At 39.6% G+C, this 18,026-nt stretch overlaps 5 protein-coding genes across 7 annotated transcripts; 3 read left to right on the plus strand and 2 right to left on the minus strand.

Moving 5' to 3' along the window:
• Positions 1-393: 393 nt before the first annotated feature.
• On the minus strand, positions 394-2,524 carry LOC103452731 (putative pectinesterase/pectinesterase inhibitor 28). The gene is made up of 2 exons (XM_008392262.3): positions 1,441-2,524; positions 394-1,322 (listed from the first exon to the last, which is right to left on the minus strand). The coding sequence occupies exons 1-2, from the start codon at positions 2,444-2,446 to the stop codon at positions 628-630; spliced, it is 1,701 nt and encodes a 566-aa protein (XP_008390484.1). The 5' UTR covers positions 2,447-2,524; the 3' UTR covers positions 394-627.
• Positions 2,525-3,730: 1,206 nt separating this feature from the next.
• Positions 3,731-5,509, plus strand: LOC103452730 (pentatricopeptide repeat-containing protein At5g66520). The gene has a single exon (XM_008392261.4). The coding sequence runs from the start codon at positions 3,731-3,733 to the stop codon at positions 5,507-5,509; it is 1,779 nt and encodes a 592-aa protein (XP_008390483.2).
• A 1,218-nt stretch (positions 5,510-6,727) lies between these two features.
• LOC103452729 (uncharacterized) lies at positions 6,728-11,296 on the plus strand. Its single transcript, XM_070815482.1, has 7 exons — positions 6,728-7,004; positions 7,678-9,180; positions 9,269-9,955; positions 10,034-10,117; positions 10,223-10,298; positions 10,420-10,736; positions 10,869-11,296. The coding sequence occupies exons 2-7, from the start codon at positions 7,867-7,869 to the stop codon at positions 11,100-11,102; spliced, it is 2,712 nt and encodes a 903-aa protein (XP_070671583.1). The 5' UTR covers positions 6,728-7,004; positions 7,678-7,866; the 3' UTR covers positions 11,103-11,296.
• LOC103452728 (rRNA-processing protein fcf2-like) lies at positions 10,879-13,611 on the plus strand. Its single transcript, XM_008392259.4, has 6 exons — positions 10,879-11,704; positions 11,790-12,041; positions 12,168-12,228; positions 12,827-12,895; positions 12,991-13,106; positions 13,250-13,611. Exons 2-6 carry the CDS (start codon positions 11,830-11,832, stop codon positions 13,356-13,358), a joined length of 567 nt encoding a protein of 188 aa, XP_008390481.1. The 5' UTR covers positions 10,879-11,704; positions 11,790-11,829; the 3' UTR covers positions 13,359-13,611.
• A 133-nt stretch (positions 13,612-13,744) lies between these two features.
• LOC103452727 (pyruvate dehydrogenase (acetyl-transferring) kinase, mitochondrial-like) lies at positions 13,745-17,107 on the minus strand. Of its 3 annotated transcripts, none has more exons than XR_011577153.1 (7): positions 16,500-17,099; positions 15,586-15,835; positions 15,310-15,490; positions 14,979-15,126; positions 14,660-14,873; positions 13,819-14,036; positions 13,745-13,778 (listed from the first exon to the last, which is right to left on the minus strand). XR_011577153.1 is itself a non-coding variant. In XM_070815483.1 (7 exons), exons 1-6 carry the CDS (start codon positions 16,746-16,748, stop codon positions 14,202-14,204), a joined length of 1,152 nt encoding a protein of 383 aa, XP_070671584.1. In that variant the 5' UTR covers positions 16,749-17,099; the 3' UTR covers positions 13,805-14,036; positions 14,192-14,201. The 3 variants fall into 3 exon arrangements, 2 of the variants coding, with proteins under 2 accessions (XP_070671584.1, XP_008390480.1); XM_070815483.1 differs by lacking the exon at positions 13,745-13,778 and adding an exon at positions 14,192-14,311 and having other exon boundaries at positions 13,805-14,036; XM_008392258.4 differs by lacking the exon at positions 13,745-13,778 and having other exon boundaries at positions 13,805-14,036; positions 16,500-17,107.
• Positions 17,108-18,026: the final 919 nt, after the last annotated feature.

Genomic DNA, 18,026 nt, shown 5'->3' on the forward strand with positions numbered 1-18,026 from the left:
GGATCAACGAATACTTGTATTTATCTTAGATGCCACGGTGACGTATCGGTTGTGTAGGTAAATCTTTTTCGCTTCCCAAGTTAAGACTTAAGAGTTAAAATTTCTCTTCCCTTTTGGCATTGTTTTCACCAAAAGACAAAAAGAAGGGAAAACAAACACAATGTACTCTGCATGCCACTTAGTACTACGGTCTGGTGGTAATTGTCTTTACTTGTAAGTGAGAGGCTTGGGTTCGAATCTCGTGAATGGTGAATTCGATACCAACTTATGTTGCCAATTGTGTGACTTTGTCGAACTCCCTCATCTCCTTAGTGTAAACTATAGCGTTGTACTCAAAAAACACAATGTACTCTGCCTATAGCAGTTGAAAAGGATCATAAAATTTCTTAAGAGTGCGGAAGAAAACTGTAAGAGAGGATTTTACTGTGAGATTACATTCTATACAAAAAGTTAATAAAAAAAACTGTTCAAATACATACAGTAAAATGTGAAGAAAAAAAATGCAGAGACAAAAGGGCTTCTTTTCTCCTACCTGTTATCACTAGGTGGGGTGACAATCAACAGCGCCATCCTTCCATCAATTTAAATCAAACAGGTGTTAGTTTGAAGTGAGATCTCGTGAAAGAGCTAGGTTTTCAAACCGGCAAAGTACGGTATGCCGGTGGTTTTCAACCACCGATCCGCCAATAGAAATGGACCGGCGGTGAACTGGACAGCGTCATTTCTGTTAATCACATGATATCCCTTCCATCTCACCCTTTGGTTGGTCGCAGCCCCCGGACCCCGATTCCCATACTCTGCGTAATATAGAGTATCGAGTGCAAAGTTGCCACTCCAGGGTAGCCACCCTGCTGGTTGTATGAAGTCTCCGAGCTCCGACTCCATGATCACCGTCCTTGCATACGTCTTCCATGGCCTGCCTAAGTATGACGGAATCTTGAACCTTAATGGGAACAGAACCTCCTCAGGGACTATTCTGCAGTTCTGGATGACAATGGCGGTGTTTTCCCTCCTGTCCTCTCTTCCCTGAGCCGTCACTGTGTTCTTTTGGTTGTCCATAGGCTTCCTCACTATGATCAAAGAATTTTGGATCAGCGTTGGCGAGTCACCAAAGATGAAGTCAACTGTGCCAGAAATGACACAGTTTCGATAGAATTGGCGATGTGTTTGCGCGTACAACGTGTCTTGGTAGGCGTCCATTCTGCAGTTGAAGAAGGCTGACATCTCCGACTGGACTCGCAGTGCCACAGCCTGATGCTTCTGGGCGCCTGCCGTGTTCTGAAACCCCATCCCCTTTGCTAGAAATCCGTTTCCAATTGCAGCTGTGATTACATTAAAAAAATTATTACAAGCCTTTCTATATTGTAAGTACATATGTCGCATTTAGTGAACACATTTGGTAACCCTAGTAGTAGCGATAATATCTAACAGATGACTCACCGAATGTGGCGGTGTTCTGAGTGGTGATGCCATCGGCAAAGCTTTTACTTCCGGTGACCATGGTCTTCCGGGGTCCGTCTCCATACATGAACACATTGACCTGATTTTTGGTGACAGTAACATACTCATTGTAAACCCCAGCCTTCACATATATGATATATCTTCCTTGAAGCCCCTTTGGATATGCAGCAAGGGCAGCACCAATGGTCTTAAACTGTCCACTCCCGTCCTTCGCCACTACGGCATTAGGTTTAACCCCTCCATTGTCTTGTTTTGCCAACAGCCGCCTGTCCGCGGCCGGAAACCAACTAGGATACTGGCCATGCCCATCGTTTTCTTGCTCAAGGATCCGCGAGCTGCTCGTTGGCCTTAAGTCTTTGTTCAATGTGATGTTGAAGTTCTCTAAGATTTGTGCAATTGATGTGGCAATTGCCAAGGCATTGCTGGTTAGCTGTGTGGCGTTGAGAAGGCTATCTTTCATGAGCTTTTGGAGCTCCTCCTGAGGAATGCCGTCAAGGCACGATTGTTGGAACGATATCACCGCGCTGAACCAATTCCGCAGCTCTTCCTCTCTGTCGTGCATTGTGTGCATGTTGCTATCCCCAACGAACGAAAAAGAGGCTTGGAGATCGGCAATTGCCGATTCCAACAAGTCCTTGCAATCGTCCATCGCCATTTTACCCGTCGAGTTGATCGCTTTAAAGGATTTGGCAATGCTGTTAGAGTTCTCTATCGCAGACTTTACGGTTTTAATTGTGGAATCAATGGCGGCCTGGATGAGGTCTTTGGGCGTGGCGCTATCATTTTTCGCGACGGATCCAAGGCTGTCGATGCATGCCTCTTTGTAATCCGTAGGATCACAAATAGCAGCAACGGCCTTAGAACTTGTGGAAAGTTGGTCCTTGTTACTCTTTTTTGTGCAAACTACAGCTACAAGGCCGATCACCACGCCGACGATAAGGATGATGGAAACTCCTCCTACCACCAGCTTTCCTCTCTTCTCCATAGATTAGGTTTCTGACACGCGATTTTCGACGAGAAAAGATCAAAATTTGGGTGATGGGGATAGAGAAGATGAAGCTTTGAAAGCATGGAGATGGAGTTCTTATATGTGCATGCATTGTGGAGTGCCCAAATTTAGGGGGTGACTTTTAAGGCCTTAGGACTAGAATTCCCATGATATGGGATGGTGGTTAAGAGGCAGTTAAATTAGTTGGTCCGGAAGGAGTTCCTGCTTTGTTGGAGGACGTCAATCTTCATGAGATGTCAAAAAATACAAAAATGAGATCACTATCTTACTCCCCCTTTAATATAGCATGCACCATATATTTAGAGGTAGATATATATCCAGTATTAGTTGACCTTCAAGTCAAAATCTACGTATGTGAGGCTTTTAGAAGTTGAATATATTTTGATCTCACCTGATCACATGTAGTCTACACTCGTTGTGATGATTATTTAATCCTACCAAACATTTTTGCCCTTTTTCTTGTCTTCGAAGTTTTTCAAATAGTTCCAAAATTAACAATTACTAAATAAGTTGTCATTGTGTGGCTTAACTAAACTTCTCCATCTCCTTAATGTAAAATATATCGTTATACTCATAAAAATAAAAATAAAAAGTTCTTGGCATGCTAATATAATTAACCGTTTTATATAAGTGTGATTTAGGTTAGTCAAAAAAAAATATATGTCGTTTTATAATAAATTCGAATTCTTTTTCTAGAAATTACCATCCTATAAATAGAAAACAATGCTCATGCGTACTATGTCTACCTGTAGCTAATTCTTTTTAACAAATGATAAAACTAATGGAATTGGACTCTATCCGGATTCAAATTGTGGGAATCTTAATAATTCTCACATTTTAATCATCATTGTATATCGTGAGGTCAGAAATAATTTGATTTTTTTATTTAAAAGTAAACACAAATAGTATTTGATAAAAGCTGACCGCACAATATATGTTGAACGACTAGAATGTAGAAATCCTTCAAATCCCTACAAAATGGATCCGGAGAAGATCCTAGTTAAATTATTAATTGTTGGTCGTACTTGTGACTAATTTTATGTAGAAAAAGAAAAAACATTTCTGGGCCCCACAATATCTTATCTCTGAATCGCTGATGCACACACAGAAAGTAGAAGGTGCCGACGAGATAGAACTCACACACACCACATACAAATGACTTCGCTGCTAGTCCTTCAACCCACCGGTCCCACCCCAGCCTCCCTAAGCTCGCCCAGGACCCACATTTCACCGTTACGCGGCCTGGAATCATGCTCTACCATGGCGGAGCTCAAGCAGTTGCACTCCCAAGTCATCAGGCTCGGCCTCGCCGCCGACAACGACGCTATGGGCCGGGTCATCAAGTTCTGCGCCCTCTCCAAAAATGGCGATTTGGGTTATGCCCTCCAGGTGTTCGACGCAATGCCTCAACCGGACGCATTCATTTACAACACCGTAATGAGAGGTTACTTGCAGTACCAATTGCCGAGAGATTGCATTGTTTTGTACTCGCAGATGTTGCAGGACTTTGTGACTCCAAATAGGTTCACGTTTCCGTCTGTTGTACGAGCTTGTTGCGCTGATGGTGCTGTTGGAGAAGGGAAACAAGTCCATGCCCATGTCGTTAAACTCGGGTTTGGAGATGATGGGTTTTGTCAGAACAATTTGATTCACATGTATGTGAAGTTTCAGTCTTTGGACGAAGCTAGAAGGGTGTTTGACAAGATGCCCCGGGTGGATGTTGTGTCTTGGACGACTTTGATTGCTGGGTACTCCCAGTGGGGCTTTGTCGATGAGGCTTTTGAAATGTTCGAGTTGATGCCCGAGAAGAATTCTGTATCTTGGAATGCAATGATTTCCTCTTATGTCCAAAGTGATCGTTTTCATGAGGCGTTTGCTTTGTTTCAAAGAATGCGTGTGGAAAACGTAGAATTGGATAAGTTCATGGCGGCTAGTATGTTATCAGCTTGTACTGGTTTAGGTGCTCTAGAACAAGGGAAGTGGATACATGGATATATTGAGAAAAGTGGGATTGAGTTGGACTCGAAACTTGCAACAACGATCATTGACATGTATTGCAAATGTGGCTGCCTGGAGAAGGCTTTTGAAGTTTTCAATGGTTTGCCCCGTAAAGGGATTTCTTCATGGAATTGCATGATTGGCGGGCTAGCAATGCACGGGAAAGGAGAGGCAGCCGTTGAGCTTTTCGAGCAGATGCAAAGGGACATGGTAGCTCCCGACAACATTACTTTTGTTAATGTTCTGAGTGCATGTGCTCACTCAGGGTTAGTAGAAAAGGGGCAGCAGTACTTCCGCTGCATGGTTGAAGTCCACGGTATTGAGCCCCGAACAGAGCATTTTGGCTGCATGGTTGATCTTCTTGGACGAGCCGGGAGGCTGGAGGAAGCAAGAAAGCTAATAAACGAGATGCCTATGAGCCCCGATGTAGGTGTCTTGGGTGCTCTCCTCGGAGCTTGTAAGATCCATGGAAATGTTGAACTGGGAGATGAAATAGGGAGGAGGGTAATCGAACTGGAACCAGAAAATAGCGGGCGCTATGTGTTGTTAGCCAATCTATACGCAAATGCGGGCAGATGGGACGATGTTGCCAATGTGAGGAGGTTGATGAATGACAGAGGAGTGAAGAAGGTTCCTGGATTTTCCATGATTGAATTGGAAGGCGCTGTCAGTGAATTCATTGCCGGCGGAGGGTCTCATCCTCAGACAAAAGAGATATACTCGAAAGTGGATGAAATGTTGAAATGTATAAGATCTGCAGGATATGTTCCGGACACAGAGGGAGTGTTGCATGACCTCGACGAGGAGGAAAAGGAGAACCCTTTATACTACCACAGTGAGAAACTTGCAATTGCATATGGCCTGTTGAAGACAAAACCCAGGGAAACTCTTCGTATATCGAAGAATTTACGAGTCTGCAAAGACTGCCACCAGGCAAGCAAGCTGATCTCAAAGGTTTTCGACCGTGAAATAATCGTAAGGGATAGAAATCGCTTCCACCATTTTAAAGGGGGAGAGTGTTCTTGTAAAGATTACTGGTAAGTGGGAATGCTATCTGGTTCTCAAGAAAATACATCACAACTTACTTGAGGAAAGATTATATCACAACCTACATACTGTTCATCTAATAGACTGATAGAATATACATATATATACACAGTGGTGACGGTGTGATGCATATTTCGTAACATTTTTCAACGATCGAAACCGTTTATATTCTAGAACATTATTTATAGATCAGCAAGAAATTAAACAAATCCATAACTATTAAGGACATCCAATTGTGATGAAGAACATAGACGAATATGGTTTTTTTTTTTTTTTAAACTATTATGACTACTATTTAATCCAACAGTCAAATGGTTTCGAACTTTAGTGATTTTTTGTAGATATAATTTTTAAGAGAATACCTAATAGATGAACGGTTGAATCGTTGAAATACGGTGTATAATGGGTCCAACAAAAGATCTCTTAAATAAACTTATAGGAATCTCTCAACATAAGGGGACTGATATACACATACCCCGGTAAAAATTGCAGATTTTATTTTAAAGAACTTTAACGAAAAGCTCTCGGTACTGTTCATTTTAACGAAAAAACATATTTTTACACTAAAAAGTCAATCCTGATACTATTCACTTTACTCTTCATTTTGTCCTTAAAACTCAAAGTTTTCAAGCTCTTTTCATTAGTTTTCCTTTATTTTATTGTATATGTTTTCAACTTTATGGCAATTTGTCCATTTAACAGCTCGGTAAGGTAGGGTGGCGCATAATTGGAAATCTCTTTTACTTTCCGATACCAACAACCATTTTTGGTTTATTTCTCATTTCATTCAAATTTCTTAATCTTAACTTCCTTCCTCAATCTCTCTACCGCCCTTGCAGTAACCCAAAAATATTCATGAATCCTCTACTCCAAACATATCATAAAATCAAACAAATTTCCCACTTAATTGTCTCATTAGGTTAATCAAATTTTGTTTGCAATGACAGTAAAAATTGGATTTGAATGTAAAAGCACACAACGTGTCATTGTAAAACCTGATTAAGCAAAAGGACAATTAACTGCACTTCTAACTGCCGCAAAAGACCTTTAGCCACGATTGAACGAATAATTATGCACTCACTGAGTCAAACTCAACACTCACTTATTGAACTTTTTAAAATTTTAAAAGAAAATAAAAGCTATCAATTTTTTATTTTTTTTATTTTTTTTCTCAAATCAATTATTTGTATTAAATAGTGAAACATAAAATACAGAATTAATATGTTTACCATAAAGAACAGAAACCCTAAAAATCGGCGGGTCGAGCAATCGAGTCGAACCTATTCCACTCGCGACTCACGATTCCGAACGATCCCGGATCGTTCTTCCTCCTTCCCCCCAATTTTTAATTTTTCCCACCAATCCGGCCCTCAAAAACCCTAGCCTTCCCTCAACTTTCCCCTCTTGCTTACGTATCAATCATCCCCAAATCCAGATTTCTCTCACCCAAATCCAAAAGCTTTCAGATTTGTCGAAATTTCTGACTCAGGTACGCAAAATTTGAGCAAGATTTTACATTTCGGAGAAATGCGTATTATATTTTCCTGGTTTATGGAATCAGGTTATCCCCTTTTCATATTAATCTGTTAGAAATTGAAACCTTGAACATTTGGTGTTAGCAAATTTAAGCGGTATTTATAGGTGCTGATTTATTGTAAATTTGTAACAAAGTTGGTAACTTTTTATGTGGTTTTTGTTTTATGATGATTCTGGTTTGATCTCAGCTTGCTACCCATGTACAATGTTTTGCTTTCTGAACCATGATAAATTGCTACAGTTGTTGAGCTTTTTGGTTGTTCCAAGTATTGTTCTGCTGCTTCAAATGCTATAAAAAACAAATTTACATGGAAGTGTTGGATTTGTTGCTTCAGAAGCTTTTTTTTGGAACTTATTTCTGTGGACGTTTTCATTTGAACAGTTAAATAACATTTTAAAACCACCTGTTATGTGTTTGTAACAAGTTTATTTCTGATGTTGTACTGATGTAGCAAGCACGTTTCAGAGTCGTGACAGCTATGTTTTGATGTTATCCGTCTTTACTATCTTCATACTCAATCTCATGTATTTCTCGTTTGTGCTCGCTATGCTTTCGTATTGACCTATATGTTGCCCTTAAGCTAATCAAAGAGTATATAACTTTATTTTTCATACATCTGCTACAGATTCCTATTTACTTTTGCTTGACTCTCACTGTGGTAAACACCAACATCCTCTTTTACGAGTGTCATTGGACCATACAACATCGCATGATCAAAGATGTTGACTTGTGTTAGTGCCGAGAATACAGTGAGTGAATCAGATAAGGGTAGTTTCTTGAAAAAATTCTTAAATGGATTGAATTGGTAGCTACAATGCGCTCCTCTGGGCTTGTTGACCCTGGATGGGACCATGGTGTTGCTCAAGATGAGAGGAAGAAAAAGGTTAAATGCAATTACTGTGGAAAAATAGTTAGTGGTGGAATATACAGATTGAAGCAACATTTAGCCCGAGTTTCTGGAGAAGTTACTTATTGTGATAAAGCTCCGGACGATGTATACTTGAGTATGAAAACAAATATGGAAGGAAGTCGTTCTCATAAGAAACCTAGGCTTTCCGATGATATTGGCCAAGCATATTTGAATTTTCAATCTAATGATGACGAAGAAGATGTGCAGGTTGGCTATAGAAGCAAAGGAAAGCAATTGGTGGGTGAGAGGAATTTAGCTATGAAATTGACTCCTCTTCGGTCGTTAGGGTATGTTGACCCTGGGTGGGAACACGGCGTTGCTCAGGATGAGAAAAAGAAAAAGGTGAAATGCAATTATTGCGAGAAAATAGTTAGTGGTGGTATCAATCGGTTTAAACAACATTTAGCTAGAATTCCTGGAGAAGTAGCACCTTGTAAACATGCTCCTGACGATGTCTATGTTAAAATAAAAGAGAATATGAAATGGCATCGTACTGGAAGAAGACAGAGACAACCTGATTCCAAGGACACGTCAAATTTTGATCCTCTGTCAGATAATGAAGACCAAGACGATGACCAAATGGAAGCTGTTCTGCCACATATGAGCCAGGAAAGATTGATCGATGGTGATAGGAGATTGGGCCAAAATGTGAGAAATACATTCTTGTCGCTGCCCAGTACTGGTTCTGAACCATTATTTAAAAGATCAAGGCTCGATTCCCTGTTCGTGACAGCTCCTAAGAGTTTGCCACCACAATCTTACAAGCAAGGAAGGGTCAGAACAATGTCAAATAAAATTTCCCACAAGGAAGTTATTTCTGGAATTTGCAAATTCTTTTACCATGCAGGAGTTCCTCAACAAGCAGCAGACTCCTTATACTTTCATAAGATGCTGGAATTGGTTGGCCAATATGGGCAGGGTTTGGTAGCACCTCCAAGTCAATTAATATCTGGTCGATTTCTACAAGAGGAAATTGCAACCATTAGAAACTACCTGGCTGAGTATAAGGCATCTTGGGCAACCACTGGCTGTTCTATCATGGCTGACAGTTGGAGAGACGCTGAGGGTAGAATATTGATAAACTTTTTGGCTTCCAGTCCAAATGGTGTGTACTTTGTTTCTTCAGTTGATGCCACCGAAATAGTTGAAGATGCTTTGAATTTGTTTATGTTGCTGGACAAAGTCGTTGAAGAGATGGGGGAGGAAAATGTAATTCAGGTATTTGATTTTATTTGTTTCTCATGTAGTTGCTCATCTCAAACTGTGATCTGCTAGCTACTGACTTTGTTTTGCGTCTAATCCCCAGGTAATCACTCCAAATACTCCTAGTTATAAAGCTGCTGGAAAGATGCTTGAGGAGAAGAGAAAGAATTTATTCTGGACCCCATGTGCCACCAGTTGTATCGATCAAATGCTTGAAGATTTTTTGAGGATAAGATGTGTAGCAGAGTGCATGGAGACAGGCCAAAAAGTTACGAAGCTCATTTACAACCATGTTTGGTTGTTAAATTTTATGAAGAGTGATTTTACGCAGGGGAAGGAACTTTTGAGACCATCTATTACCCGGTTTGCTTCTAGCTTTGCTACCTTACAAAGCTTGTTGGACCATAAGACTGGTCTTAAAAGAATGTTTCAATCAAACAAATGGATTTCATCACAGTGCTCCAAATCATTTGAGGGAAAACAGGTGGAAAATATCGTCTTAAATGCTGCATTTTGGAAGAAGTTACAGTTTGTTAGGAATTCAGTGAACCCGATAATGCAAATTCTTCAAAAGGTTGAGAGTGGTGACTGCTTGTCAATGTCATCTATATACAATGACATGTGCAGGGCTAAGATTGCAATAAAAGCCATTCATGGTAATAAAGTCCATAAATATGAACCATTTTGGAGCGTTATAGAAAGTCATTGGAACTCGCTGTTCTACCACCCCGTATATGTAGCTGCTTACTACTTAAATCCATCATACAGATATCGACCTGATTTTATGGCAGTAAGAGAAACAATGACTGTTTGTGTTTTTTATTCATGATGTTAAGTTCTTTCCTAATCCAGATGGTAATTTGTGTAGCATACTGAGGTGATGCGTGGACTTAACGAATGCATTGTTCGGCTGGAGCCAGACCATTCAAATAGGATTTCTGCATCTATGCAGGTAATAGTTTTTTCTTACTGGAATGAATTATTTGGATGCTGAATGGTTTTATATCTTGAGACGACGTCTTATTGTATTCTCCCATTCTGTATCCCAACACCTCAGATTTCTGATTACAATTCTGCTAAAGCTGATTTTGGAACCGAATTGGCAATCAGTACAAGAACAGAGCTTGATCCAGGTATAGCATTAGACTGTCATGCTACACGTTTTAGAGTTCTGGTATATGCATTCCCATGTGTTGAATCTCTGGGCATTATGCCACTTGCTGATACATTTCTCCTACTCTTGTTTCCTATTAGCCGCATGGTGGCAGCAACATGGGATAAGTTGCTTGGAGCTGCAGCGTATAGCTGTGCGTATATTGAGTCAGACATGCTCTTCTTTTGGGTGTGAGCATAACTGGAGTATATACGATCAATTGTACAGTCTAAGAAGTAATCGTTTAGCCCAAAAAAGATTAAACGAGCTCATCTACGTTCATTACAATTTGCGTCTTAGAGAACAGCAATTACGAAGAAGGCCGGAAAATTCAATCTCCCTCGACAATGTGCTGTTAGATCGGTTGCTAGATGACTGGATTGTAGATGCTGCGGAAAATGACTTGCTAGAAAATGAGGTATTTCAAGCTTAGATTCTGTTATTCGGCACAGTGGTTTAGTTATGTGCAAATGACTCTGGAAGCTTGTTTATTAAGTAACAGGAAACTACATTTTGTCTGAAATCAAATTCTTTATATTTTGTCTGTCAGGAGGTCCTTTACAACGAAATCGAACAGGTTGATGAATACGAGAATGATCTTGTTGATTACAAATGTGGAATGGCAAATGGAGAGACGAGGAATGGATCCATTGAGCTGGTAACCTTGGCTGATGGAAATGTCAATCCAGCCAATGCTGGTGTTGCCACCGATGATGATGACGAGGAGGAGGAGGAGGAGGCGGATGGCGATATGAACTTTTTCCATGATGACATGAGTGATTAGCAAGATGTAGACCTTCAGCTAACGCAAAATGTAATGGTGGTGAGGAAGCTCGGCCTTAGTTGTGTAATTATGTTCCAGCTTACTTGTTTTGCAAGTTACCCATTGAAGTAAAACAGGGCGTCCTTTCATGTAAAATACTCTTCAAAGCCTTTTTCCTGAAATGTTACTTATTCCAACGGGTTTTTTCATCATAACTCCAAAGCCTTATCACCTTCAAAAATCTTAGTGGATTCCACCTATGCGTTTCGGATTTGAAATTCTCTACTTCTCCAAATTATTGTAATAATTTCAAACTCTTATCCTTCTAATAATAAATTAAAAAATTAAGATGATGAGCAATACCGTTACTTGTGGCGAGAAAAATGCATCTGTGACACATGAACAATCCACTTTGAAAATAAATAAAAAACACATTTAATGTACCTGCACACAAAGGGCATAGTTGGAAATAGACTTCCAACTCTCTCTCCGACGCCGCCTCCTCTCGAAGCCCAGTTTTTGCAGTCTCCCTCCTATCGAAGCAGCCAAACTCTCTCAGTCCGAAGCCGTTGTCGGTGAAGCAACGCAACGAGCCGCCGCCCTCAACGATTCAGCCACCGCCAGTACGCTATCTTATTCTCTTCTCTAAATTTTTCAAGGAATTAAAACTGCTTTATGCTTATCAGCTTATGCTTGTAATTTCCATAGGTGCTGTTTCGAGTTTCGATTCCATAAATTTCGTTCCAGAATGGCGGAAAGCAAGGCGGCGATTGGGCTCTCATGGGAGCCAAAGTTGCCGGCATTTTCATCGGGGTCTGGCTCCAAACCTCGCCCCGAAGCCAATCCGCTTTGGAAACCCAGTACGCAGCTTGTCGATGGCCTCTTCGTTCCGCCGAATGACCCGGTAAAGAGGAACAAATTGGCCAAGAAGCAGATCAAAGACACAGCTGGAACAAGCTGGTATGTCATCAGCTCAATTCACTGTGTTTCCTTTTAGTCTTGGGTTTTGTTAGAGTCCCCCATATAATTGGCCGTCGATTGAAACTACATTGTTTTCGGTGTTTGGTAATGTGTTTTCTGATTTAGGTTTGACATGCCTGCACCAACCATGACCCCGGAGTTGCAGAAAGATCTCCAATTGCTCAAGGTATGGCAACTTATGTTGTGTTTCTGTTATCTTTCATTGGCACAATGTTGTAGTCATGTGCATTCCTTGTTTTCTCGGTTTTTCTCTTGCCTCGGTATGGATTTTACTCATAGTGATCTGTGTTGTAGAAGTTTTTGTGGTTATAGTTGTTGTTACCATGAGTTTACATTTGATGGTACACTTAATTTGGTATGATTCCGAGTCCTTGTCAAATTGGTTTTAACGGAAATGAACCATCTAGGTGCTAGCACATTCAATGGTAAGTTGTTTTTCTTGTCCATCTGGAAACCATATGTTCGTCGAAACATTAAACAAGATGGTAATTCTTTGGAATCTGGAACCCCTTCCAACATTCAGTAATTTTGCATGCTTCCATGATTCCTGTATCGTTCGGACCATTTCCATTCTAAAGCGTATCAATTGACATTTATTTGAACCTAGTGGGATATATGCCTGCTCATGCACCATTTTGCTGGCTTATTGATATAGGGTTTATCCATTTGCAAGGATTACTATAACTTCTGCGTTTTATTGTTTCGTTTATCTTTTGGTGTAATCTTATGCTTTCGTTGTGGCTGATTCAATTTTCTAATTGCAGTTAAGGAATGTTATGGATCCAAAGAGACATTACAAAAAGGGGGATGCACAACCGAACAAGTATTTCCAGGTTAGAATATGGTACCACAATAACATTACAAGAAGCCATTCATAGGATGTATTAGTATATTTGACGAGGTTATCTGCCTTTTGGTTGCTTATCAGGTAGGGACAGTGATAGAGTCCCCATTAGATTTCTTCTCAAGCAGACTGACAAAGAAGGAAAGGAAGGTGTCCCTTGCAGAGGAAGTGCTTTCTGATCGTAACCTTGGGAACTACAGGTAATAAGACAGCCAGAGACATCTACTGTTTTCCAAACTCTGAAACCATATGTTTAAGGATGATTCTTTTGGCATCCGAAAAAAGTTAAAACTTACATTTATTCCTATCATGCCGTTACTTATTTCCTCGGTCCACCTTACAGAAAGCGGAAGGTTCGCGAGATAGAAGAGAAAAACCGGCCTGGTGGAAATGAAAAATGGAAGATAAAAGGGAAAGGGTCGTATCAGCGTGCAAAGCAAAGAAGGCACTGATATATCTTCACGTCGTTGACCAAATTTTTGAAACGCTGGAGAGATATTGGTTTCTGTTATACAGGCAATCAAAGAAAGATATTATTGATGATTCGTAATTTAATTTAGTGAGAGTTTCTTGAAAGCTTCTGTTACTGCTTGCCTCACTTAGGTGTTAGCCTGTAGCCTCTGGATATGATTTCCACCAGCACGCAGTATCGGCCATGGTCATTTGCTTAAGGAGGCATCTTGTTTCCTTTTTATTTTTGCTTCATTTTATTTGTCTCCTTTGGTGGCGGGTGCGTTACTTTTCATGACATGTTTACTTACATGAAATGAGGTTATAAATGTCGGATTGAATAAATCAATCAAAAACTATAAACAAAATCAGATAGGGGTATATGAGATGCTAAAAAGGTTGTGTGTTTATCATTTTCCGACCTGGTGAGGCAAGACTACATAGAAGATACAGAAGAATCACTGCCAACTTTTATTAGAAAAAATAAATAAAAAAATTGACAGCAATTTTATCCATTTACAATAAACGTGTTTATATGGCACTTTTTACTTGCAACATTCCCAGAATTAATTTAAGAATTCAACTGTATCGTAGTCATCAACGTTGAAACACAAGATCACATCATGACAATGGCTCCTGAGAATCTCCCAAGCGAGACAGATGCAGATACGCGTCGGTCCCTGTACAGACATGACGGCTATGCGTGAGAAGATATCGGCGGATGAAGTGAAAGAAAATGACAGGTGATGTTAAAGAGAGATCAAGATGCACGTGTTTATTCAGTTAAAATTTGAAATTATAGAATACGGTGTAATTGAAGTGTATAAGAACTAACCCTTCGACTCTCAGAAGGGAAAGTCCTGCACGATCATGTACAAGTATTCTAAACACGACGAGCTTGAAAATGTGGATGAAGCACGGTGCAAATGAGGCAAAAAGACGACGACAGGTGACTCTAACAAGGTAAGTGAAAACAATAAGATGATGAACTAATGACATCCAGAGTCTTTAACCCTTGCAACCAAATTGTATTGTAAAGCCTTGCTAATAGTGTGTAATATTCTGAATGCAACAATGTGGATCACTTGTAGAATTTTCGGTGCGTGAAACGTGCAGATGACTAGGCATTGACATGGACAAGTATTGTGTTTAATTACAATAGCTTATGGCTATTGTCAGAATATATCTCTTTTCATAACACATATGAAGAAACAAAGGTGCAACAAACAGTATGACTGTGGTTGCGACGCCCCACTAATTGTGTGTAACTAAATGGAACATGTACGGGAACTTGACAACTTACCATATCCTTCCATAGAGATCATTTGTAAATCCCCTCCAAAGTACATAGCATACAAGCGGCTAATAGGAAGCCCATATCCATATCCAGCCATTGTAACTGCATCAGCGTCCGAAAGATCTGAATGCTCATCCAAATGGCTATTTGCAGTGCTGTAAAGATATGTAAAAATCTTGGGGAGACCACTTCTTGGTATGCCACCCCCCTCATCCGAGACCTATTAAGTCAGCCGTACCAACTTGATAAGCACTTCATTGATAAGCATCTCACAAAAATTGGTTTCATAAACATATGAAATTCTCTGAATCAAACAAAATAATACCTTGATAGTGACATCCTCAATTCCATCAGCCACTATTATTCTAACAGGAGGTGCAACTTTATCCGAGTCCATGAAACGCTCTTGGACGGCACGTAAGGAGTTCTTAACCAACTCAAAGACCATAGTATGCAAGTGTGTTGGAACATACCTGTTACAAAAACAAACAGAACCTTATTTGTCTGATGATAATATATCACTAGCCACCGCTTCTGGATTCAAAGTAAAGAGTCGCATAGATTTCAGGATAGTATAAAGAACAATATACTTGTGGCAATGTAGAACCGATTCAATTAGAAGCAGACCCAATTGAGTGAGAACAAAATATACTTACGGGAATGTAAAATTGGGATCCCCATAGATAGTAACATTAGGTGCACTGCCATACTCACGTAGGCAGATTGAGCGGGCATCCTCAGTGGCATTTTGTGCTACCTCCATGGGCGACATCTTTGTATCGATATAACCCACGCAATGAGGAGGGGGATTGGGATTGTGCAACTCAACATGCTGGCCTGAGTTTTAGAGATGTTAGAACCCGCTGAAAGAAAAGTGATATAACTTGCAAAGCCAGCCAGCTAAAAAAATCACAGTAAGAAGGCAATCTGACCAATGAGCATGCGAATCCCAATTCTTGACATGTAGAAGCGATCCAAAAATTGGTGAATCTCATCAAGATCGTCATGTAGAATCTTCTCTTTCTTCAACTGCTGAACACCCAAAGCCATCATCGGGACAACATTGTTGTGTCTCACCTTAATCGCCTTAATCATTTGGGTAAAATCCTTCTCATCTTTAGCATCCTTGATATCAGGAAAGGTTCTAAGATCACGGAAGGAATCCAAATACCAGTCCCGTACCTGAAAATAAAATAAAGCAAAATTTCATCCTTGTAATATCTGATTCTTAAACAATTGCATTTAAAATATAGTTCCGGCATAGTTCACGGTCCAAAATTTAAAAGGCTAAAAAACAAGGGCTCAGATGAACTAATATCATAGCAGGCTGCAACAAGAACAATCAACCGCAAGCAATTCGCTCGCAGTCACTCTGAAAATTGATTTTGCAGACTACTCGAAAATCACATAAGACCTACTAGCAAAGTTTTTCACATTGTCGATGGAAAAAAATTGAACTTACATAGTCAGAGAACAAAACTCCACATATTCATAAACAAACTAGTCAATGAATATTCCACAAAAACCCACATAGCAATTTGCAGAAAGATCCATCCTTCACATTCTATATGCAATGAACTAAAACTTTAAACCCAGTTACCAGAACCACATTCTGAAAATTAAAAATAAAATTGAAATTAAAATTTAACTTAAAGTGGATATGTAGCCCAACTTTTCAGTCCTTTTATGGTACAATCAAATAAATAATAATATAACAATTAAATACAGATTTTAAACCTTTATTCTGTTCCACAAACTAACTAAAACCCAAATCCCATTTCTCACAATTCGATTCCAAGAACAAAAAAAATGCATAATTTAACAAAAACAAATAAAAAGAAAGCACCTTCAAAACGGCAGGTTTCTCAGACAAGCCGTAAGGGAGGCTCTCGAGCTCGGTCGCCCGCCTGGCAATCCGAATGGGGAGCTCCTTGTGCAGAAACTGCGCCGAGATTATGAAATTCCGCTGCGTGGGCCGGGACCCGAACTCCATCATGTACCTGAGGCTCACCCCCGTCTGCTTCATACAGCCCCATCTCTGCACCTCGTCGATCAAGCTCTTTGAGAACGACTCGCACGCCTTCTTAACCGCCATGGCTCCGTCGCCGAGCCCAGAAGCGAGTACGACCTTGCAGACGCGCAACCACCCGCATGCAACCCTGTGTTCCCACTCTCACAATGCGACACTGACATGGAAGATATCACACGCAGCCAAAAGCGAAGCCCCGCAAATTGTTGTCGTGAATTACGAGGAGCTCAGTCCACACATGGGGAATTTATAAAAACGATAAGTTGGGTGTCTTCAGAATTTTTGAACCCTAGGGCTAGAATTTATACAACTTTAACGAAAAAATTTAGTACGATTTAATTTATCAAAAGATTATATTTTTATACCAAAAAATCAATCGTAATATTATTTATTTTATCCTGTTATACTGTTAAAACTAAAGTTTTTAAGTTTTTGTGCAGCAGAGGTAGGGTTTTAATTTTTTTTGGGGAGGTGGGGCCTGGTTTTTGGATTCTCTCGGGTTTTCTTGGTATCTACGGGTGGTGGTGTGGCTGTGAGCCAGTGAGGGCCAGCACTTGCCGGATTTTGGACTGGCATGTGGGTTTTTTGACACGTGGTCTTGAGCCCTCATCCAAACTTCGTGGCGATGGATATGCTAGAGAAATTTGTGTTTTTATATCAGTTGTGAGAAATTTTATTTTTAAATTATTAACTTTTTAACACACACATCTCATTATTTATATAGTGACACGTAATGTATCATTTCGTGTACCGATTACATTAAAAAATCTCTTGGTATGTTGTCCCCAATTCTATTTCTTCTTTGGGTCTTTTTTCTCATCTTGTGAAGTTTAGTTTTGCTACTCTTTTTCTATTACAAACGGTATTACCATTGTAAGTTACATTAATAGAATGGACGATTTAAATTTGAAAAGCAATAAGTTGATGTTCTAACCATCAAATCAATACGCAACTTAACTTACAAGTTAAGTATATTTATTAATGTTATTTTCCGCCAGTTTAGCTCGAAGATTCTCCTAATGTTATACATCTTCCTATAAAACTTTAAAGTATCAGTGAAAGCTATGGTATTCCTTTCACATAAAGAGTAAGATGATAAAAACCGATATGTTATATTTCCATGAAATATTAAAAGAAAATTTCATGTTTATGATTTGAGTTGAATAATATTATCACATGATTATTAGTACGTCAGAAAATTGCTCATCTTACATGTGAAGTTTAGGTGTTTCATCATTTGGGTTTGCGATAAATTCCTTCATGGGACTTTTTCGGAAAGGACTCTATACTCTTTTTATTTTAACTATTAAATCTTTATTTAAAAATATAAAAATTAATATCTAA

This window comes from Malus domestica, chromosome 16 (assembly GCF_042453785.1).
Source record: "Malus domestica chromosome 16, GDT2T_hap1".
NCBI lineage: Eukaryota > Viridiplantae > Streptophyta > Magnoliopsida > Rosales > Rosaceae > Malus > Malus domestica.